The 25,371-nt window shown below is 37.4% G+C and overlaps 2 protein-coding genes across 4 annotated transcripts in view; both read right to left on the bottom strand.

Moving 5' to 3' along the window:
• Nucleotides 1-80: 80 nt before the first annotated feature.
• Nucleotides 81-21,159, bottom strand: themis (thymocyte selection associated). The gene is made up of 6 exons (XM_079375950.1): nt 20,809-21,159; nt 20,104-20,241; nt 18,146-18,607; nt 15,814-16,871; nt 12,913-13,033; nt 81-2,536 (listed from the first exon to the last, which is right to left on the bottom strand). Exons 1-6 carry the CDS (start codon nt 20,897-20,899, stop codon nt 2,364-2,366), a joined length of 2,043 nt encoding a protein of 680 aa, XP_079232076.1. The 5' UTR covers nt 20,900-21,159; the 3' UTR covers nt 81-2,363.
• A 431-nt stretch (nt 21,160-21,590) lies between these two features.
• LOC306844072 (receptor-type tyrosine-protein phosphatase kappa) overlaps nt 21,591-25,371 on the bottom strand; it is a 185,958-nt gene continuing 182,177 nt past the window's right edge. For all 3 annotated transcript variants that reach the window (XM_079375948.1, XM_079375947.1, XM_079375949.1), the window contains 2 exons: nt 23,768-23,903; nt 21,591-22,715 (listed from right to left, as the gene is read on the bottom strand). In XM_079375948.1, coding sequence (XP_079232074.1) covers nt 22,662-22,715; nt 23,768-23,903 — 190 coding nt within the window. In that variant the 3' untranslated portion in view covers nt 21,591-22,661. The remainder of the gene's footprint in view (nt 22,716-23,767; nt 23,904-25,371) is intronic.

Here is a 25,371-nt window from a genome sequence, read left to right as displayed (position 1 = left end):
AGCGAATACCTTATTAATCTGCAGAGGTTTGATGTGTCCACAACACTGCTGCATCCCAGATGTTTTACAATGACAGCATGTGTGAACATATATAATTTGTGTATTTAACAAAATAAATACAGAAGAAAAAAATCAAACATGTATCCATCTCATTTATTCAAAGTAAGCCAGACAAAATGCAGAAAATGTGATGTTTCTTTCTCCACAAAATGATGTAAAAAATACACCCACTTTCAGTTCTATATATAACCAGACTGTACAAAAAACTCAATTTATATATACTTAAGTTAACAAAAAAGATTGATTCCCCTGGCGTCATTACTTAAAAACAGCTGTCACCGTCACCCTTTTAAAAGGAACTAATATTTTTTTACGAAATAATATTAGTATTGTAATACTAACACAAACCATTAAATAAATAGGGTATAAAAGTGTCACCCCAGTTGTAGCTTTTTGTAATTTTTTTCCGGAGAGTGCATGATCCACAAGCCATCCACAAACCTTTAAATTCTTCACTGCAGAGGCTTAGCAATAGAAAGACCATTTCTAACAGCTTTGTTGTCATTATTGCCCTTTTTTCCCCAATGCCAATAAATTGGAACATTTTGAATTCAATTTTAATTCCCATCATTAGCCATGTGGACAGGGTGGTGGTATTTCATAAAAGTCATTGTAATAAAGTAACACTATTCGGCTTGCACACCAATGTGACAGCAGGTTAAAACAACACAGCCTTGGAGCATCGGTAAACAGCTGCTAAATGATACAGTGATGTGCATTCGCTTGGACATGCGGCAGTACTGGACGCTTTGTGAGTAAGAGCAGGTTGTGATCCAGACACTTAAAAAAAAAAAGAGTGGCTTTGTGAAATCAGTTTCTGTAGAATTTATTAATACACTATATTGCCAAAAGTATTGGGTCACCCCCTTCTAATGAACAGGTTTGACTACTTCAGTAATTTCTATGAGTACAAATCTTAATGTTTAAGCATATAATGATATTCTAGGGAATTGTGTGCTTCTAATTAGTAGTAGTAGTACTAATAGTTTGGACAGGACCCTTTTCTATTCTAACATGACAGTGTCTCTGTGTATAAGACACGGTTCAAAAAGACATGATTGATTGAGTCAGTGTGGAAGAACTTGACTGGTCTGCAGAAAGACAAGTCCTGATCCCAGCTGAACACCTCTGGTGTGACTTTATATGCAGACCTTGAGCCAAAAACTCATCACCAAACACCAATGACTTGTACAGACACTATACGGGCAAAAGTGTTCGGACACCCCCTTCTTTAGAACAGAAAAAGGCACTAACAAAACTGTGGCAACAAAGATGAAAACATAATTCATGTATTTAAAAATTGTATTTCCATCTCTGTTGCAACAGTTTTGGACGTGTCTAAAATGACAGTACCCTTATGTACAAGTCATCTCTCATCTACAGCCCAAATGTGATTTTTCAAAACATACTCATAATATTGTATGGAATATAATATAAAATATCTGAATTTTTGAATTTGCTAGGAAGCCCACTTTTGTGAAGACTGACAACAGTTTGCACTGCTCTGATTTGTATGTTTGGAATGACTGATGCTGTTTTAATCATTCAGAGTACAACCCTGCTGAAGTAGCAATCACTTCTCTAATGATACACAGCTATATACTTTAAAAAAAAAAGCTTTTAAAGAATTAGCCACACCAATCTACAGGGTCTGGCTACTGAGATGGGTGCAGTTCAGTTTTCTCTTATTTCTGCATTGTGACTTTCTTTTTGTTGAATAATGTATTGCCTGGAAATATTTGTCTTAGATGGTAGGGAGTAAATGTACCTGTAAATATGATATGTGAAACTGTTATGATTATATACTGTTTGCTTCACTTATTGTACTTGTTACGGTTTCATAACGGATAGTATACCAGTTCATATAAGCACCATAATATCCGATGGACCTTACACATTAATTCAGAAAAAACAACGACTATTTGAATGAATATACAACATGCATTAACCTCAGGGTCAGACCATCAACTGACCAAAGAGATGATTTTGAACTCATTTACTTTACCCTGTTCACTCGAAGTTTGGCATTAATCCCATTAAGAAAGGCAGTTCCAAAAAGCCCAGATTTGTACCTCATGTCTGCTCCCCTACAGGACTAATTAGCACATTTTTGCTCTGGGATTTGAAAACACAGGAGACCTTTAACTTAATAAATTATTTGCATTCCATCAGATTCATAGTCATGTAAAGTTACATGATTATTAAATAGACTTTGGCCATGTCAGTCTCATCATGTGAAATTAAAGTAAGTGGTTTTGGAACACAGCCATAGTGAACTTCATAGTATACTCTTCATAGCACACTTATATTGTGCTACTCGGTTTTCCTTTGCCCGTGTTAATGTTTTGTTCATTGTATGTCCTCCTTATGCTGTCAAGCTGATCTTCATCGATATATTCATAATCATGCACATCATCGTCGTCATCTTCATGTTTTGTAATGGATATGTTGTCCAGACTTCGGCCCATGGCAAGATCTGAGGGTGAAACAAATGCCCACTCAAAATTTAGGTGAGGACACCAAACACACACACAAGCTTAAAAACACACAAAGCTGAAGTGTGAACTTTTTTTTTGTTTGTTTTTTTTTTTTTAGATTACCAGAAGAAAATATGAGGGACTATCTGACCCCCAGGTGTCAACACCTCTGACCTCCTGTTCCTGTTTCTTGATATTTATGACACCCAGGTGTCAAACTTGACACCTCTGACCTCCTGTTTATGGTAGTGACCATTTTGTGATCAGGATATGATTCTGCCATTTTGTTTTACCATGTGTTATGAGGTGTCACAACGATCTTGGATGGGTTGTTACATCAAACACTAGTTGTTTCACACCTTTGAATAAGAACAAGAATGAATGAGCTGAGAGCCATTGAGTTCTTTTGTTTTGTGATGAAAAACTTTTCCAAACATGTGTCCCTATGGCTATCAATGGCTGCTCAATAGATTAAAATGGCAAACAATTATCCAAGTCAGCAACTATCTAATCCATCCATGCTTCTGAAAAAAGTGATATGCCCGGACATGTTCTTTTTTACACCCTAAGAGTTGCAGCACATTTTCCACTCGTGGAGGCAAACGAAGAAACAAAATAGTTTAAGAAATAAAACAAAGTTCTAAGAGAACTTACATGAGTTAAAGTGAGATCCATGCAGTCCAGATGCATATCTGTGAATTAAGTTGTTCCCAGACTTGCATGCTTAGCCCTCCTATATGTGGGGTGTGTTGTTGTGTATTTGGATTGCAATGTGTTACCCTGACTGGTAGTATCAAACATGTATTGAGAAATTAGTCATTATCTAAACTTTTCACATGAATGTCCTAACTAGTCTAAAATCATCCTTTCTTCATCTGTCTCCTTCCTGACTTTCTGGGTCTGTACAACAGTGTTTATGTCGACACCTCACCATGGACTGATCTATAGACTGTATGTTAATGTCTCTTATGTTAATGGGCGTCTACCTTCCAGTGATGGTAGAATAACGGTGTCATGTTTGGGGATGTACTTTGTTTTAGGTTGAAGACCTCCAAACACGTGTCTACCTGATCTATGGGCTAAATCTTAATGGCTAAGACAAAAAATCAAAGCATTCACGAAGACCATTACCCATCACACTGTTTATATCCTTCTGAAAAGGTTTTAGGTCTGGGTCTTTCTAAAACATTTGTATGCATGCATCCTGACACAGCATTGTAGAGTCAGTACAAGCTGATAGGCTATTGTTAAAAACTGAAGACAAAGAGCCAAGCAATTTATTCAAACCACTACCATCCACCCATCTAATGTTTGGGCCTAACTGAGAAGGAGGGTCGAGAGTATCTTCGATACTTCTCAGTAAAATAATTACAACCGCAAGTTTTAAACATGTTTAAAAGGTTAAACACATTGCGTGTCACTAAAGCAAGGTATGCTGTCTATCTACGCTTCAGAGTGAACAGTTCTCATTTGACAGATCTACGTTTCAAATTATTTACCCGAGGTGTTTAACAATCACAAGTATTGCATGTTGTTTTCTAATGTTCATTTATTGGTGTAAATTTTTATACCTAGAACACAAAACTTTGCTTTGGGGATCCAGATTAAGCTTCATGCCAACCAAGTAGTTTAATACATTTGGACTATTTGTAGATGATATGTCATTATAAAGGATTTACTAAAAGATTAAAAGCACCATAATCTGGGATTTTCAACATGAAAGAGATGTTCAAGCTAAGGATGTTTCAACTATTATCATCATTTCCTTTTGACCCTAATAAACTGCTAATGAATTCTATGGCAAGTGACACAGTATACAGTTATCATACTATGTGTAAATAGCTGTGCTAAAACATTTGTGAGTATTTTTGCATGCCAACAGATTTTTTTGTCTAAAAATCTAAATATTTTTTGACAGACATTTTTCATATACCCCTAGATTTAGTCTATTATCAAGATTTCGGATGGCTGTTTTTTTTTCGGATAGCTCTTTGCATTCTTGGCTTCTCTGTGTTCATATTTGATTTGTACATTATTAAATTAAAAAATTCTATTAGAGGTCCTCATGAACTGAAGGTGTAAACAAAAATACTGTGCAACAGCATACTTTTATTTACCAACAAGATAATTTAATGCGTTGCTTTCAAGAAAAAACTTGAGGTAATTTAAGAGATAACAATCTCGCTGGACGTGTCAAAGCATCTGATGTTTTATGACTATTGAAGGTGTCACATCCTGGTTTGTTTCACACCTATGGAGTCCTATATATATACACAATTTGGTATTTAAATAAGGTTTAGGTGGCACATAGTTATCCGCAGAAGACATCATGCATTCTCTTGTTACAATGGCTGCCGCTGTTCCAAACAGTCCTGAAACATCTAGAAGAATGATGTGTGTAACACCGCCAAGAACTTCTGTTGAAATGAGAGAGGAGCTGACTTTAGCACCAAGTAAAAATCAAGGGAAGAGTCTAAGAAAAGGTTCTCAGTAAAGATGATGATTTTGTGAATCAAGATTTCCCAGTGTCTTATGATCGTGTGGAAAGATTTGCGTTTGACAGAGTTGCAGATTGTAAAACTCTACGTTTTGGAATCTTACAAAGAATATACATCCGAATGGGACTATCTGCTTTTGACTGCCATAGACTGGGCATACTTCTCCAGTCAAATTTGGAGAGAATTTAATTTTGGTGGAAAATCTAGTACTTTTTTCCGGTGGGAAATTACCCTATATTGGTAAATAAACATGGCAAGGATGCTGTAACAAACTTTTTGTCTCAAAGCAGCGACGAGTCTGACTATGAGTATGATTGTGACTGGCCTATTCAAGCGGACAACCCCTTCAAATGCTGCAAAACGAGTCTATATTTTGAGCAGAGTGACGTACCTGTGTTACACACCATTTTCTCGACAACAGACAAGCTGTTTAACTTGAATTGAATTTATTTTAAGCATTGCTAAATGATCAGTAAGTGTTTAAACCTGATGACGCGCATAACTATTTTTTTTTTTTTTTTTTTTTTTTTAAAAAACTAGAACCATGTGTTATAGTAAACCTCTGTGGCAAAGTCGTGGCCTAATGGTTAGAGAGTCGGACTCGTAATCCAAAGGTTGTGGGTTCGAGTCTCGGGCCGGCAGGGATTGTAGGTGGGGGGAGTGAATGTCCAGCGCTCTCTCCACCATCAATACCACGACTGAGGTGCCCTTGAGCAAGGCACCGAACCTGGGCGCCGCAGGATAAATGGCTGCCCACTGCTCCGGGTGTGTGTTCACGGTGTGTGTGTGTTCACTGCTGTGTGTGTGCACGTTGGATGGGTTAAATGCAGAGAACGAATTCTGAGTATGGGTCACCATACTTGGCAGTATGTCACTTCACAAATACTCTATTTTGTCATTTATTGAGTCCTTGCTTCTGTTGCCACGTTACTACCTCTGTGTTCCTTGCTGTATGTTTAATTGTTTAATAAACAGCTATTGGATTAAATTTTCGCTTGCCTCTAAGACTCTTTTATTCAAATTATATGTTTAAAAGGTATAAGCATATTTTGAAACACATTAAAAATATTGTTGATGTATATAGTGTTGAATATATTGTGTTCATCACATTTTTTATTTATTTGAAATATTTTAATATGGTATTGCCACAAAGTCTTCTGTAGTTAGCATCTTAACATTATCTTTGGTATAGAAGTTAAAGTTTAACCATCGTGAAATTAAAGTTATGGATCATGGATCTTATTATGAACAATACTTTTTTGACCCTCTAATCTTTAATCAAAATATCTTCTTGCAGTGATATCAGTATACATTTCTTTTCTAACAACTCAGGGTCATTTTATATCAGTGCCACATTTAAATAAAGTTAACTGTGTGAACACATATTGCTGATTACTGTCTTTTGTTCATTTAAGTTGACGATGGTTGTGGTTACAGTTTCATGCAACGAGCCTTCATTGTATGGGTAGTTGGGTGCATTAAACAGTGAAAACTTGTGACGGACGAGAGTGTTACTCAAACAAGCCTCTGTTTGAATGTTTACCGCAGTTTCACCATTCTTATCTTATTTTCCCACCTAATTGTAATTGTTAGGCCCAACACTTATGGCGTTGTACACTTTGTTTCCTAGTTTTTTGCTGCCATGTTAGCGGGCCTTTTATTTCACATAAGCCAATATTTCTGTGAATTTGGTTGATTTAATAAAATATTGCTTTAAACCTCATCTTCAGTCAAGACATTTACATTTACATGTAAGACTATTTACATTTACGTTATATTATCCTACTTTTTTATATACACGGCAGTGCTGTTTTTGAAATCATTTAAGATCGTTTCTTATTAATTACTTTCCCTCTATGCTCGTACGTTCTATTGTCTACCGGTTTTCTAATAAATTAAATTGATAACAAACAAAAACTTGCTATCTGTACCGCGTTAGACTATCCAGGACTCGTCACATCACTTAGCCCTCAACACTTTCCTCATTTGTAAGTCACTTCGGATAAAAGCTTCTGCTAAATTGTTACATTTAAATGTTTTAAATAAAGACATTTTTATGAACTCAGAGAACAGAATAACGAGTTAAGTGAGTCAGCCTTTTATTTCAACAATATATTGTTGAATATACATTCACACATTGAAGTAGTGAAGAAAATGATCAAATTGCCTTTACGAACAAACAGGAGTAACGACATTACAGGTGGTCTAGCCAGAAAATTAAATCTCTGCAGACCAACATGTTTTGCTCTAATATAAAATCAACCAGCGATGCAACATTTTCTTGCTATAGTCTCTTTCTTAGTGATTTGGTCTCTTGAATGTACAAAAGGTTATAGATTAAATTTATCTATACTCTTTACAAGAGCGTGGAAACTTTAACATGCTCAAACTTAAAAGAATGTACAGCTTTCAGTGCAATAGTTTGATTTGTTTAGGTTGTAATTGTTTTAAGGGTAAAACAGCAAGACTTAATTTTTGTGTTGATGCTTCGCACTTTTTGAAGTTGCATTAAAACAAATATCTCAAAGAGAAAGACTGTTAATACATTTCTTAATTTTCATTTATTCCTATTATGATGACAGCTCACAAAGAGGAGTCTTCACCTAAAAACATACACAGTTCAACAAACAACTGTGAACGGCCATCCGAAATCTTGATAATATGACTAAATCTAGGGGTATATGAAAAATGTCTGTCAAAAAATATTTTGATTTTTAGATTAAAAAATCTGTTGGCATGCAAAAATACTCAAATGTTTTAGCACAGCTATTTACACATAGTATGAGAACTGTATACTGTGTCACTTGCCATAGAATTCATTAGCAGTTTATTAGGGTCAAAAGGAAATGATGATAATAGTTGAAACATCCTTAGCTTGAACATCTCTTTCATGTTGAAAATCCCAGATTATGGTGCTTTTAATCTTATAGTAAATCGTTTAAAATTACATGATATTTTACAGTCAGGTCCATAAATATTGGGACATTGACACAATTCTAACATTTTTAGCTCTATACACCACCACAATGGATTTCAAATGAAACTAACAAGATGTGCTTTAACTGCAGACTGTCAGCTTTAATTTGAGGGTATTTACATCCAAATCAGGTGAACGGTGTAGGAATTACAACAGTTTGCATATGTGCCTCCCACTTGTTAAGGGACCAAAAGTAATGGGACAGAATAATAATCATAAATCAAACTTTCACTTTTTAATACTTGGTTGCAAATCCTTTGCAGTCAATTACAGCCTGAAGTCTGGAACGCATAGACATCACCAGACGATGGGGTTTCATCCCTGGTGATGCTCTGCCAGGCCTCTACTGCAACCGTCTTCAGTTCCTGCTTGTTCTTGGGGCATTTTCCCTTCAGTTTTGTCTTCAGCAAGTGAAATGCATGCTCAATCGGATTCAGGTCAGGTGATTGACTTGGCCATTGCATAACAGTCCACTTCTTTCCCTTCAAAAACTCTTTGGTTGCTTTTGCAGTATGCTTTGGGTCATTGTCCATCTGCACTGTGAAGCGCCGTCCAGTGAGTTCTGAAGCATTTGGCTGAATATGAGCAGATAATATTCAGAATTCATCCTGCTCCTTTTGTCAGCAGTCACATCATCAATAAATACAAGAGAACCAGTTCCACTGGCAGCCATACATGCCCACGCCATGACACTACCACCACCATGCTTCACTGATGAGGTGGTATGCTTAGGATCATGAGCAGTTCCTTTCCTTCTCCATACTCTTCTCTTCCCATAACTCTGGTACAAGTTGATCTTGGTCTCATCTGTCCATAGGATGTTGTTCCAGAACTGTGAAGGCTTTTTTAGATGTCGTTTGGCAAACTCTAATATGGCCTTCCTGTTTTTGAGGCTCACCAATGGTTTACATCTTGTGGTGAAACCTCTGTATTCACTCTGGTGAAGTCTTCTCTTGATTGTTGACTTTGACACATACACCTACCTCCTGGAGAGTGTTCTTGATCTGGCCAACTGTTGTGAAGGGTGTTTTCTTCACCAGGGAAAGAATTCTTCGGTCATCCACCACAGTTGTTTTCCGTGGTCTTCCGGGTCTTTTGGTGCTGCTGAGCTCACCGGTGCGTTCCTTCTTTTTAAGAATGTTCCAAACAGTTGTTTTGGCCACGCCTAATGTTTTTGCTATCTCTCTGATGGGTTTGTTTTGTTTTTTCAGCCTAATGATGGCTTGCTTCACTGATAGTGACAGCTCTTTGGATCTCATCTTGACAGTTGACAGCAACAGATTCCAAATGCAAATAGCACACTTGAAATGAACTCTGGACATTTTATCTGCTCATTGTAATTGGGATAATGAGGGAATAACACACACCTGGCCATGGAACAGCTGAGAAGCCAATTGTCCCATTACTTTTGGTCCCTTAACAAGTGGGAGGCACATATGCAAACTGTTGTAATTCCTACACCAGGGGTCGGCAATTAAGTTTGGCCTCGGGCCAGATTTTTTCCAAGCCATTACATGGCGGGCCACAACCAAAACAATGGCTAATTTATTGAATTAATAGGGGAGGATGAAAATGGTAGGCGCTCGTGAAATGACAGAACAGACATACTGAGACATTCAAGCTGGCTGATGTAGGTTAAATTTGCTGACTGGGCATTGGGGGCGCTATTAATTATCTGCACGTTTGTTAAAAACAACAACAACAACCACCCACCCACACATTTCCACGTGTTGCTGTTAGCTGCAAAAAAAATGGCACTATCAAAAAATCTAAAGAGAAAAGTTAGCAGTGAAAACAGGATCTTTCATGGACAGAGAACTATGCATTCATCCTGCCCCGTTTTATTAATGCAAAGCCCACCTGCCTGATCTGTAATGAAGTTGTCTCGGTATGCAAAGAATACAATATTAGACGGCACCACGAAACGAAGCATGCTAACTTCAAGGTTGCGTTCCCTCAGAAGACAGAGGCACGAAAGCGCAAGATCGAAGCCCTGAAAGGTGCTTATGCACACAGCAACAGGATCTTGGTGCGAGGTCTCACATACCAACAGAAGGTAACTAGCGCATCTCTAAAAGCGTCCTGCATTGTGTCTAAAATCTGAACTGTATTTTTAATGAATGTGGCTGGACATAATTCAGGGCTACTGTAAGCACGTCTGCTCTGTCGTTTCAGGGGCCGAGCCCGGCAGCCCATGGTCGAGTAGATTCAGCCTTTTAGCTCTGATTTGCTCCGATTTGCTTCCGACAGTGCAATGCATTATTATTGGTTTATATTTGTTGTGCCATCACAGTCATATAAAGGCCTAAATAACACGCACGCTGTTTGAAACTCGTGCTACTCACATTTCTGTTCCTACGTATACCTATGTTTGATGTCTGGCCTGTTTGAAAGAAGTGTTTTAATTTTCACAATAATATGACGCCTATGTCCGTTGTTTGAGTGACAACTTGTGTTTTAGAGACTATTGGAATTTCAGCACCAGACGTTGTCCGCTGACGTCATTTGTTTTTGCATGTTGAGCGTTCACTCTGCACTTCGCTGATGCGCTTATTCACCCTCGTATCCAGATATAACAAATAAGAATTTAGATCGATTGAAATGTTTCTGTTCTGAAAAATGAGGTTTCCAAATAAAGAGCTTTTTTGAGACTGTCAGTCCGATTTTTAAAAAAGTATCTTTTTTTTTTTTTTTTTTTCATTCTCTAGTTCAAACAATCTCACGGGCCAGATGTTTTTGCTTGCGGGCCACATGTGGCCCGGGGGCCGCTAATTGCCGACCTATGTCCTACACTGTTCACCTGATTTGGATGTAAATACCCTCAAATTAAAGCTGACAGTCTGCAGTTAAAGCACATCTTGTTTGTTTCATTTGAAATCCATTGTGGTGGTGTATAGAGCCAAAAATGTTAGAATTGTGTCAATGTCCCAATATTTATGGACCTGACTGTATACCGGTACCAAAGAAATCACCTGTGTCCTGTCTAAATGACTACCGTCCCATAGCACTGACTCCAATCATGATGAAGTGCTTTGAGAGGTTAGTCATGCACAACATCAAAACCAGCCTCCCCAACACACTCGACCCGCTCCAGTTTGCATACCGTCCAAACCGCTCTACAGACGATGCAATTTTCTCCACCCTCCACCTGGCTCTTACCCACCTAGAATCCTGGACTTTTTAACTGGAAGACCTCAGTCAGTCCTCAGTGTCGGCCACAACACCTCGAGCTCTACCACACTGAGCACAGGGGCCCCACAAGGCTGTGTGCTCAGCCCGCTGCTCTTCACACTGCTGACCCACGACTGCACTGCCAAGTTCAGCTCCAACCACATCATCAAGTTTGCTGATGACACAACGGTGGTAGGTCTCATCAGCAACAACGATGAAACGCACTACAGAGAGGAAGTGGCACAGCTGGCTGAATGGTGTGGTACTAACAATCTGTCCCTCAATGTGGAGAAGACAAAGGAGGTTGTGATGGACTTCAGAAGAAACTCTGTTGACCACCCCCCAATGACCATCGACAGCTCGACTGTGGAGAGAGTCAGCAGCACTAAATTCCTGGGGGTGCACATCACAGAGGATCTCACCTGGACCACCAACACCATGTCACTCTCCAAAAAGGCACAACAGCACCTACACTTTCTCCGCCGGCTGAAAAGAGCAAGTCTCCCTCCACCCATCCTCACCACATTCTACAGAGGCACCATTGAGAGTGTGCTGACCAGCTGCATCACTGTCTGGTACGGGAACTGCAGTGCTGCTGACCGCAAGACCCTCCAGCGGACAGTGAACACAGCAGCAAAGATCCTCTCCCCTCCATCCTGGACATTTTCCTTACACGATGCTCCAGCAAAACCAACAGCATTGTGAAGGACTCCACCCATCCCTCCCACAGTCTCTTCCAGCTCCTACCATCAGGAAGATGGTACCGGAGCATCAGAGCCCGCTCCGCCAAACTGCTCAACAGCTTTTTCCCCCAGGCTGTGAGAGCCCTGAACTCAAACCACCCCGCCCCCCTCTGAAACCCCATGCAAACCCTTGCCTGCTGAAACATGGAACTTTGCTTTATTTCTTAAACTATTTTGTTTCTTCGTTTGCCTCCACGAATGGAAAATGTGCTGCAACTCTTAGGGTGTAAAAAAGAACATGTCCGGGCATATCACTTTTTTCAGAAGCATGGATGGATTAGATAGTTGCTGACTTGGATAATTGTTTGCCATTTTAATCTATTGAGCAGCCATTGATAGCCATAGGGACACATTTTGGAAAAGTTTTTCATCACAAAACAAAACAACTCAATGGCTCTCAGCTCATTCATTCTTGTTCTTATTCAAAGGTGTGAAACAACTAGTGTTTGACGGAACAACCCATCCGAGATCGTTGTGACACCTCATAACACATGGTAAAACAAAATGGCAGAATCATATCCTGATCACAAAAAGGTGTAAAGTTGGGTCATAAATCAATCACTTTTGACAGATAGTCCCTCATATTTTCTTCTAGTACCTTCTCATGTCAAGCCAACATATGCAGAGCTGATTATAAATAAGCAGTTAGTAGGTAGATGTCCTTAACAGCGGACATGGCTCTGGCAGCACAGCTGACTCGACCAACAGACTGAGTTCAGGGGCCTCGTTTATAAAACACACATATTTGATCTTGAAGTGTGTGTACACTAAAATCCATGCCAGTGGTCAGATTTATAAAAACATGTAGACCCATTTGAGAAATGATCTTAGAACAAGTGTAGGACAGTTTTAAGGCAATATTTTATAAATGAGGCCCATGGACACCTGTTCGAAAACAGTTGGTGATGCTAGTGATGCTGAAATGTCACACATCACATTTACCATGCTGATAAACACTGAAGAGGGAGGCTGCAGAATGTTCCTACCTTTCTGCAGGGTAGGTCTTGGCAAAGTGACTGGACTAATGGGAATCTTTTTGTCGTCTCCATTTTTTGAATCACTGCATTGAATGAAGTCATCTTGCTTAAAAGGTTCAACACAAAGAGTCTGTGACAGGGATGACAGAACATTATGAAATTACACAGTGTATATAATAAGTGAATATAAAAGTTCTATTACATATTTTTTCCAACGGTTTTGGGATTATTTTCAAAAGTAATCTTTTCAACACACCTAGTACAAATCATCGGCAAACAGATAATCAAATAGCAGATTTTGAATAAATGACTTTTGAGAGTTTTGGGGGATAAATACTATTGGTGAACATAGTACTAAAACAAATAAACAACAGCAAAACCGGTTGAGGAAAACGTCTCGTTTCAATTTAATTAACTATGATGTCAACACATCATGTAAAATGCATTTATGTGATGTTATATTATGTTATATTGCTTTGCAATGTAAGCGTTATAGCAGCATATACTGTATATGTAAATTGTTGTGTCATTGTAGGCCAGGCATAAAATACAACAATTAGTTTTATACAATTTTTAACAATGAATCCCTTTTATGTCTTTCTATCCACCCCTTACAATGTCTGTGAGGTTGGCCAGTAAAATAATATCATGATTGAACAGTTGAGTTCTTATATCATTGTCTCAGTGAAAGAATCCACTAGGAGGCGCTTACAACAGTTTTATAAGCCTTCTGCCATATTACTGTGGGATTATTCTCCTGCTATTGTTTAGGTGTGCAAAGGGTTGAAATGTGCATTTAAAATGCAGATCTGCATGCATATTCAGCTTGTTTCATATGTATAGGTCTCTGAATATATTCTGATAGTCATTACTGGATTTTTCACGTTTCGTTGCTTTTACACTTTCAGATTCAGATGTTCAAATTATTTTTAATATAAAGCAATGTTCTTCATTTAAGAGCATTCCCATCTACAGACTGAAATAGATTTCTCATTTACAAAGTTAAATCAGTGTGGATGTGTTCTTATGCGTTTTTGAGTTTTGTAGCAAAGCTTTACCAGGTGAGGTGAAGACTGTTGGAGGATAAAGAACATTCACAGATCATTTCGGCAATTGCTGGACCCTTTTTTTTTTTTTTTTCTTTTACAACTATTTCTGGATTTCTATGTGCATTGGGCCATTATCTTGATGGAAAAACTCTTTGATTCTTATATGCAGATCTCTGGCTTCTTGCTCACTCATGATAAAGACACCCCTTATGTGTTCAATATTCTCTTCTGTTACACAAATAATAAATGTTGGTAACTATAACATATCCTTTGAATCTCTGTGTGAAACAAAATTGCAAAAAAAAACAGAACAAAAAAAAAAAATTCTAATCTGTCAAAACCTAAAACACAATAGTAGTATAAGTATTAATTAGGCATCTCCAGTTTTGCTTTTTGAGGAAGACACACAAAACTGAGAATCATATCACATGACGTTAATAGTATCATTGATTACTATTTAATGTAGGCTTATCTCAGCAATGTGGGTGTCTTAGGCAATTAATGTAATAATAATAATTAGGAATTGCAATTTATTATTTTATAAAATATTATCCACCATTCAATATCAATGTATTGTATTACTGCATGGGCAGATTTATTTATTTTTTTATGTGCCAGTGTAAAAAGACTGTGTGTGTGTGTGTATATATATATATATATATATATATATATATATATATATAAACATACAAAATTTGAAATCAAATCTTATTTTTATATGCAGTTTTGCTTATCAAGTCAATTTATCTTGCTTTAAGGATTTTTAAACTCATTTTTACAGTTTACCTAAACCATACAATAGGGAAATTTGACATGTATTTTCTTTGCTTTATCTTAAAACTTATTATTACTTACAAGTGTTCTGTGGATGGAACTACTGTACTTGGCTATACTCTCTCAAAATATTATTTCACACACATGAAGCCACAAACTTTGACAAATCCAAGAACTACTTTCAAACCCAGTGACTAGTTCATCACAAACTAGTTTGCTGCCTCTATGCACCCTGACTCCAGGATGTTGCACAAAGCCATCAGACAGGAACTGGTGATTTCAGCCAGCTCTAGTCATTTTCTATGCAGTATGCATCAGGTGGTCTGTGAATGGTTTGTGAGTGTGCCGTCCAATGTTGCGGTCACAAAATACAATGAATTATACAGGGATAACAACAGTGAAATATACACCCAAAGCTATTCTAGTAGCTAACAAGCAAATCAACTATAAATGGCTTCTAAAAAAATCTCACTTTATTTTAAGGTGTCCTTGTTACAGTGTAATTATACATTTAAGCACTAAGGAATATTAATTAACTACATGTACTTACTATAAGGTTAGGATTAGGGTTACTTGAAATTATGCATAATTTATTTGTTATTATAATAGTAAGTACATGAAAAATGTGTAACAAGGACACCTTAAAATTAAGTGCTACCCTTCTTTACAAACAGTCTCTTTTTTTAGCGATCATTTTATGATGATCCTCGTCCATTGTGGATCTTCAGTTTTGCTTTGTTGCTAAATTACGAATATTCGCTCACACAGCAAATTTGAGTGTCATAGTTCGGCAAACGTGAACCCAACTCTAAACTGCAAAAGGATGAAGCGTTTTGGCCAAAAAATGCAAAGAAATACAGGGTTACACTTTATTTTAAGGTGTCCTCGTTACAGTTTAAATATACATTTAACTACTGAGAAAAATTAATTAACTACATGTACTTACTATATGGTTAAGGTTAGGATTAGAGTTTGGTTTAGAGTTACTTGCATGTAATTATGCACAATTAAGTGTTATTATAATAGTAAGTACATGTAACGTGTAACAAGGACACCTTAAAATAAAGTCTTACCAAATACAGATTACCTGTGGAGAGCAGCTGGAGCTTTCACTGTTTGCGCTCTCAGATCTGGACGACAGCATCTTGGGAGGTCGAGGTGGAGGGTCTTTGGGTTTTTTGGGAGGCCGTGGAGGGGGTGTGATGGTAGTAACGGCGTACCTCCTGAGTGTGTAGTAACAGTCCTCTGAGATTTCCTCTATGACTGAATTCCCACTACATACTGGACTCTGGCCATCCCAGCGCTGCTTTACGTTAAGGATCAAGTCTGCGCGATTGATCGGCACCTCCCTGATCTCTGAGAGGTCAGGGTTTGATATGAGGAGGCAAGGGTCAGAGATCTCCTCCTCAATGTGCAGACCGGGCAAGCCAGCCAAAACGTCCACCTTCAAAGAGAGGTCTCGAACAGACACTTTGACGTTGAAGGGCAGCGGGAACCATCGGCATATTTCTGCAATGGTGTATCGGCGCTTGTCTTTAACCAGCTCCATGAATCCTCCCTCCAAACACATGGGGAGGCGCACAGGCTCCTTCGCCTCCGTCCCTGTGACTTTCAGACATTGAAAAGCATCGGCTGCCCTCTTGGTTCCATTGTGTGAAAGCGCACAGCTTTTGCCTTTGGCCACTATAAACTCATCTCCAGCGCTTACAGAAGCGAGCCCACTGTAGACGGACTCAAACTCCCTGGTGGCCACCACGCGTATCTGCTCTGTTTCGCTGCGCGCGCGGTCCAGATCGTAGGCGGTGGGGAACTGGCGCGGCCGCCGCATGAAGCGTCCGTTGTAGGACTCCGGAATAAGAAAGTGTCTCGTTGATTCACGACCCATTTCCGAGGCCAGTATTCGTTTTGCATAGAAAGCATGATGAATGATCACCTGATTGGAATTGAAAAGCGTTTCCAGCTCTGGCGAAAGCTTGAAAGGTCTTTCACATGACAACTTGGCCACCACAGGAAAAAACTCTGGAGGACTCTTGAAAACGTCCGTAAGAGAGAGAGGCTGCACAAAGGAGTCACAATCAAACTGCTCAGTGACGTCCACCACCTCCACGTCCAAATTTGATGGGATGAGCAGAATTTTCTCACTGACTGTGGGAAGAAAGGTTCCAAGTTTAAAAGAGGAATAACCTTTATCAATGGGTCTTATCTATGAGACATGAGCAGAACTTGTTTTTGTGAAGGCCAACTATACCGCTTTTCTAACTAATGCTCTCATATGTAATTGTCCCATTGAACTGAATATGATGGTTTATGTACAAATGGATTCAGAAACATTTTTTACAAAGAAATCTCTCTACTCGTTCATGAATAACACGATTTTCCCATCCCAGCTATTTTTTATTCATTTATTAATCTTCAATGATCACACAGCAAAAACATTGACTTGCCCTAAAACTCTTTTAAATCTAGTAACTACTGACAATAGTTAATGCATGAATTAACATATCAGTGGGCAATTTATTTGTTAAAGCATTTATTAATCTTTGCTGATGCTGTTCATTGATAGCTTATGGTATCTCAGGTCCATAATTTGAACAGATAGATCTTTTGATTTTAATAATGTATTAATAAATGTTGACATTAACATGAACTAAAATGAATAAATGTTTTAGAGGTATTTGTCTTAGTTTAGCTATTAATTTAGACTAATTTAGTTGACTAATGTTAACAAATAGAACCTTCTTGTAAAGTGTCAGCAAAGTCTCTAAATGTCCTTTAGACAAGATAAATTTACTTGAGAAGTAAAAAGAATTATTATCTCCTGCTTTCAGAGAAATCTAACTAAGCTTTAAAGTAAAATATATATATGCCAGAGGTTTCAGAAAAAAAAAAAAAAAACTTGATTCAAAGGGGTACAATTTATTTTTTCTCATACTATTGACAAATAATTTCTTGATTTTAATTTCAAGGGAACAATTCTCACTATTAATTAGTTGTTTATTAGCATGACTATTATTAACATATTGGCTGTTTCTTAGTACTTATAAAGCATATTCTGCGTGACCATATTCTACATCTCTAGTCCTACCCAATACCTAAACTTAACAACTAGCTTACTAACTACTAATAAGCAGCATATTAGGTGTTTATTGAGGCAAAAGTCATAGTTAATGGTTTGTTAATATCGAAAATTGGACCTTAAAATGAAGCATGACCTTAATTTCTTCTTTATTCAATTTTGTTGAATTTATCTTAATACATCTTTGGTTCTTTTTAAAGATGGTCAGATATTTTTACAGGAAAACAAGACAAAAATGATAGATAAAGAAAATGATTTGCTGCCACATGTTGGGCTATAATACTGTTATTAACTATATTTGTTTACACTACTAGAACAGGAATGAAACTAGTGTGATACTCACGTCGGGTAACAGCCTTCAGTTCATACACAGGAGTCAGCTTCAGCTCTCCGAATACATTCTCCAGCAAATTTGAGAATAAGACGTCCTTCTTGGGCAGAGTTTTGACCTCGGTTACAGTCCTCTTTCTGCCTTTGGAGATTTTCCACTCTGCTATCTCTCTCAGGGTGTAAAACTGGTTGTCTTGGCACTCTGTGAAGTGGCCTTGCTGGGAGAAGCTCAGGCTGAAGCAGATCTTGGGCTCTCTGTGCAGCAGCTCACACCGCACTCGTCCACCGCTGGGCTCATGGGTGACGGCTGTGATTCTGAAGTTGTCTCCCTCCCGTATGACACCTTGCGCCGACTGAATCTCCGAACCGCTGAGGAATACAGGCTGGGACAGTCTGTGGAAGCTGATCTTCAGTGAGTCTGCTATTTCTTGTATGCTTTGGTACGGCTGACTGTCAGCCACTAGTTTGAACAATCCTGTCCCAAAGAGCACAAAGTCAATGTTAAGTCACTACTAGGACCAAAAGTGGCGACAGCATAGAGAATGTGGGTAATAAAAAAATACAAACACACAAAAGTTTTTTTATCAAGTCGTTAACAGGGTGTTATACCACTATTATTTTGGACGATGCATCAGTCAAAGTCCTGTAAAACATGACCAATGGAAAAGAAAAACAACTCTGGCCACTGTCCACTATATGTAACTTATCCACGTGAAGACGGAGCTTTTCGTCCTTAAGCCATTCCAGCAGTATCACATCAACATTCGGCTAAGGAAAATCCTATCTAGGACAACTTTATGGTTATGATGAGCAGCTGAACGTCACCGATCATAAAGAGAGATGGATCAAACCTTTGCACATAACACCGCAGCAGTGGGTTTGCTCTAATTTTCTCTTTGCATATTAGTTGCTGTTCACATCAGGTTCAAGACAATGATATTTGGGCCACATATTAGATTAGGGATCCATTCTCATTATTAACTAACGATTAACTCCTAATTTGCTGCTTATTAACAGTTAGTAAAATAGTAAAGTTTAGGTATGGGGTGGATTAAGGAATCTAAAATATGCTAATGCAGAATAGTAAAATCCCAAATCACTTTTCTGAAAGTCTTCACTAGCAAAACGAGGTCCTTGGGACTTAAGAAACGGGATGATTTTAACATGAAGAGAGTTGTAACACTGTCACTTTAACCTACATTGATAACATCACAATAAGAACCAGCCTTCTAAAGTACAAATAGAAGTTATAAGTCACTGTGTACAAATAAAAATAATTAATATATACAAAAAAACGTAGGACAATTTGTAAAATTTCACCTCATTTTGCAATTTAATGAATTTCATGTGACAGAACTGGCATGATCAGAAGCAACAGATCATCTTATAATTATTTTATTATATAACATTTATTCAAAACATTCACCAACATGTAATAAAACATGCACAATTATTATGGATGAGCACATGACGCGATCTGCAACACGACTTCCTCCATTTACATCTTTGGGACAAACAAAGACTGAACAAACTGTAAAGCCGACATCTTACACGACTGTGAAAATAACACACACGTGCAAACTTCAAAATACGGTTTTGTTGTTAGCCTGTTTTACAGTATGCATGTGCAGTTATTTTATGTATGTGAGCTTCTTTAAGATTTTTTTTTAAATATTCAATTTTAAACATTTAATCTTTTGTTAAGCATTACCAAAAAAAATGTTAATACATTTTGAAGTAAATTCAGTAACAAAACAAATGCATGAATTAATGTTCAACTGATGAAACCGAGTTAAATTGTAGATTTCTACCGCGTTTAGCTATTTTCTGTTGATTTAAATAGATGCATTTCAACCAACAATAACCAGTTTACTTACTAATCAAAGACACAAATAGTTAGTTTATATATATATAAAAAAAGAGCCACGGTCTTAGGTTTTCAACATCTACTGTCCACTGAAACTCTGTTACCTGGGTATTCCACAGGAATCTCAATCTCAGTGTTGCTGGAGGTCTGAGCAGTGAATCTAGTGATGGTGAAATCAATGATTTTCAGCAAATCTCCTGTTGAAAGAGAGCACTCTCTTCCAAACATCTCATACACGCAGCCTAAAAAAGAAAAAGAAATTGTTCATGTTAAAATACATTACAGTACTCCAGTTGCAGTAAAACTATTTCTTCACAGTTCTGCCCAAGCACTGGAGCGCTATTGTGAGCAGATAAATGACATCACAAAAGACATATTACAGACTAAAAGGAACTAGAAAAAGATCAGAAAGAAGTGGGTTTCCGCTCGGCATCATGTGGTTTGAAAATGAATTTAATCATTTCAGTGCTTTTCTTGCTAGTTAGAGTTACCTCTTAAACGTTTAAAAAAGATACTTTATGACATATTTGGGAAAGCTGCTATTGGTTCATATGTAAAAATGTGCCTGTCTTCAAAGCTTAAACACAAATTGAGTAACAGAATTAGGTTGCCTATTTCGGCCTTTATTTAAAAAAATTACAGTATTTAAAAAAACAGCATGCTTATGAATGATCAGTATTAATTTTTCACCATGTTGTTTCTCTGCGGCAAACTGTTTCTCACCTACACCAATAAGTGTGCACAAGGTTTTACAATGTTGGAAATACAGTATTATTTGAGCAGATGAATTATGAGCAGGTAACTCTTACCTTGACAATATATTCCTGACTGGATCTGAAGCACTCTGGGGAACATTTTAGGATCCAGAAACTGCGTGAATTCATGCAGCGTCGTAGCCATCTTCTGCTGCGCTCTTACGAGGAGACGCTTTTAAAGCTCTGGAAGGGCTGAGAGACGAGGCTCTGTACCTTGCGAATCCATAAAACGTCCCGTAAGAGGGTTAATGGAGGGCCAGGTGGCAGAGGAACTGCCAGGATGCCCTTTGGCCCCTCCAGAGGCCCCTTGAGCTCAGCAGTGCAGAATGACAACGAGACTGTGAGGCATCCTGCGCAGCGGAGGAGGACAGGAAGCCGAGTATAGCTCAAAGACCACAACTCAACGCATTGTTAAGCAAAGTTGCACCGGGTATCTGCAAAAATACTATGACATACACAAATCCCACATCCTCTGCCTGACTTCATGACATCAGGGCCAAATGCAAGTCAAAACACTGAAACACCAAACATCATTTTTACAGCACACTCTTAAAATAAAAGTGCTTAAGAGCTTCTTCACAGCGATGCCACCGAAGAACTGTTTTTGGTTCCACAAAGAACCATTCATTCATTCAAGAACCATCTCTTTCTTTCCTTTTTATAATCTGAAGAACCTTCTTTCGCCACAAAGAATCTTTTGTGAAACAGAAAGGTTAAAAGTTCTATTTAGACATAAAAAGGTTTTGTCTAAGCACCTTTATTTTTAAGAGTGCAATACTGTGTGGCATTTTCAAAGCTGGGAAACCACCGCAAAATTTCCAACAAACCACATTTTAAAAGCATTCTTTAACATATCTTTTTTTTTATTCAAAGTATTTTTACTATTTGACATCGTAATACAGCCATAAAGCCAACAACTACAGACAAAAAATACATAACTTATTATTTCACATGATGGATTTTTTGTTGGTTTTCTATAAAACGTCTGATCAGCATCAATACTGGCTGCATCTTTCTTCTTAAATTGGCTTTGATCCTAAATACACTAGAGTCTAATACTGTATATATTTTTTTAATGCATACACTTCATTGTTTTTTTTTTTTCATTTCCAGCACAATACAAATGTGAAAACATCAGAAAAAATAGAGCTCTTCTCTTTTCTCCTCAGCAAAGGAATAATTCACAATCAGTTACGTAAAACAAACCACGATAGCATGTAAAGGATTTCAAAAGAAAAAAAGAAATACAATTTTCAAATACAACAACCAAAAAAATAACACTACTTAAATCGGTCTCATACATAAAAATCTACAAAGAGCGTTTGCAGTGAAAATTTCGGCTAAACGGGGAATGATAATGATTGTTTTGAGCTTTCAAAAATGCAAGTAAACAATAAATACAAACAATGTGCTTCATCCCTATAGACATATTTACACAAGTCTTTGGCTTATGGTCATCGTCTGCTACCAAAAAACTAAAGAATACATAATAAGCCAGCCATTAGTGCGGAATGCAGTCTTCTCACGCTCTCGATCGATGGATGAACGTGTTTGTTTTTTTCCCCTTTCGAAACAATGTCCATCTACACGAGTACTACTATATATGTTTATTACCAAGAACAGTGATAGACACAAAGAAATAAAGAGCGTCTTCAGCATGCAACAGCTCGGGCTTAGTGTTTCAAATGGCTGCATGAAATCATAAAACAAAATGTAAAACATGTTGATAATAAAAAAAAAATAACATGATCTCGACCAGGTGGCCGGCACTTGAAAAGTCACTCATGAAAGTCAACACAGATGCACGAATGGAGACATTTACACGCCACTCACACCCCATGTCACATATAAAATAAGCCAAGTGTGTGCTGCTCAGACACGCACACACACACGAGATGACGTCTCCATTACGATGTCTCGATGTACTCCAGAGCCAGATCGTAGCAAAAGCGGTACTGCTCCTGCAGAGCAAGAGGGAAATCATGAGCTTTACTCTCAAACAACACAGCAACGGTCCAGATTGTGGCCGTGATGAACTTTAAGAGGAGGCATATACATGTTTGACAGAAGCCCTGACTGACTCTCTGAAGAGCTGCAGAGGATGTGGTGAAGCTCTTTGTGCCACACCAGATTATCATGAAATATATCGAGTCCTGATAAACATCTGATGGAGTCTGTCTTGCTTGTGCTAAATGGCAAATAAATAATAAATAAGGAAGAATAAAAATAATATAAAGAACATCATAGAATACAGTTGCTTCAAAAAAGCTTGACCTTTATAAAAAAGTGGGCTTTATATGATGATTTTTAGCTTACATTGTATTAGATTATCCAATTTGATATTTTTTATTTGCATTAACAGTGAAATTTCAGTGCTTGACTCTGTTGTCAAAGTCAACAAATTCAAAAAATAGTTTTGCCTAATCAGTACTTTTGTTGTTTCCAGTAAAATATCTCAGCATCCTTAAATCAGGACAAACTGACTTGAGATGCTGTGTTTTCAGAGAATGTACATGAAATTCAGTTGATTTTTCTCAGCTCACACACAGCATTATATTACATGTGTCCTAAAGCAAGACAAATGGATTTGCCAGTGGAAGATAATTTCAGTACTGTACACAATATTTCTCAAGTAAGTGTATCTTGTTTTAAGGATGCCGGGATATTCAGCAAGACAAAAATACAATGAGGTTACATTTTATTTTAAGGTGTCATTGTTACACTGTAATTACTCAAATAAGTACTGAGTTTTTACATTATTGACACACTATTTTCCTATTTTGATACTGGAAAGTTGCTTTGACACAATCCTGTATTGTTAAAAGCGCTATATAAATAAAGATAACTTGACTTGGCATTAATTTGTGTTCATGTTGCAGGGTTTGGTTTAAAGTTAGTTGTAATTCTGCCTAATTTTGCGACATGATCTAAAAACGAAGTGCTTCTCCAGTGATTCGCTCTGGCTGATGACACTGCGGACAAAAGCATAATGAGTGTAGATGTTGGTTCATACCGGGCTGTCCACCATATTGGGCTTGCTGTTCCTCAGACTCTTCACAGCATGAAAGACGTCTACAACATTCTGCCGCTTTATCATTTCACACACAATACTGATGGCACAGAACATCCCACTGCGGCCGCCTCCGTTCCTACAGAGACAGAGAGACGTGAAGAGACACACGTGTGAATGAGGTGTGTGTGTGTGTTTGCACTCCAGCACACACACACTTCTCCACTGTAACGATGTGTGTGCAAACGTCCAGTATCCAGACGAACATTACGTTACACACGTGCTGTAGTGAAGAGTCAGTTCTGATGGAGAAACCCTGCTCAAGCTCAATGAGAAATCTTTGGATTCTCGTGCTGCCAGACTTTTGATCACTTGGCTTTTTTATTCCACTACTAACACCTTACAGGTTTGCTCACTGGGGTTTCCTTTGTGAAAAAAAAGTGTGCTTAATTTTATTGAATGTGCGCTTGTGGTGTAGTTCAAATCTTAAAAGTAGATAAAAAAACTGTACTTGGAGATAACATTATATAATCAAATAAAAAGGCCACTTAAGTGTATTTAAAGAATGCACTTGGTAATAATGTCAAACTAAAAGCTTTACTTTAACTGTCTGACTAACACACTAAAGCACATGAAAAGCACCTGATTAGAATTTTAGCTCTAGTGTGTTATTTGGTATAACATTTAGAGTTACATATATTACAAATATATATCTTTGAATCTTAAATGCACTCAATTCCAAATTCACAAAGAGTGTAATTTCAATTACAAATAAAATCTCATTTTCAAATAGACAAACAAGTTAGAAATTCAAACTTAAAATTTTATAAAATATAATTAAAGTATATCTTAGTTTATCATAAATGCTTGTCATTACTTATAAATATGCACAAACTCCTTGAGTTTACCAAAAAAGGCACTCTAAAGTTGAGTTAACTGTAATAAAAATGTATCGATAATACATTTGCATTTAATTTCTGTAATAATTGTTCTTTTAAAAGTATGCTGTACAAGAGTTAATGAAGTATTAAATGGATAGTTCACCCACAAATGTGAAATAACAGCAAAAACAAACAAACAAACCAAAAAATCAGCAACTTTAAAATAACTTCTTTTGTGGCCAACAGAAGAAATTAATTCATACAGGTTTGGAACAATTTAGGGTGAGTAGATGATGACATAATTTTCACATTTGTGACCCTGGAGCACAAAACCAGTCATAAGGGTAAATTTTTCGAAATTAAAATCTATACATCATCTGAAGCTGAATAAATAATCTTTCCATTGATGTATGGTTTGTTATGATAGGACAATATTTGTCTGAGATACAACTATTTGAAAATCTGGAATCTGAGGGTGCAAAAAAATCTAAATATTGAGAAAATCTCCTTTAAAGTTGTTCAAATGAAGTTCTTAGCAATGCATATTACTAATCAAAAATTACGTTTTGATATATTTACGGTAGGACATTTATAAAATATCTTCATGGAACATGGTCTTTACTTAATATCCTAATGATTTTTGGCATAAAAGAAAAATCAATCATTTTGACTCATACAATTTATTTTTGACTATTGCTACAAATATACCCCAGCGACTTAAGACTG

Source organism: Barbus barbus (genome assembly GCF_936440315.1).
Source record: "Barbus barbus genome assembly, chromosome: 24".
NCBI classification, from domain to species: Eukaryota; Metazoa; Chordata; class Actinopteri; order Cypriniformes; family Cyprinidae; genus Barbus; species Barbus barbus.
The sequence above is the reverse complement of the archived record's forward strand: the minus strand, read 5'-3'. Positions and strand labels throughout refer to the sequence as shown.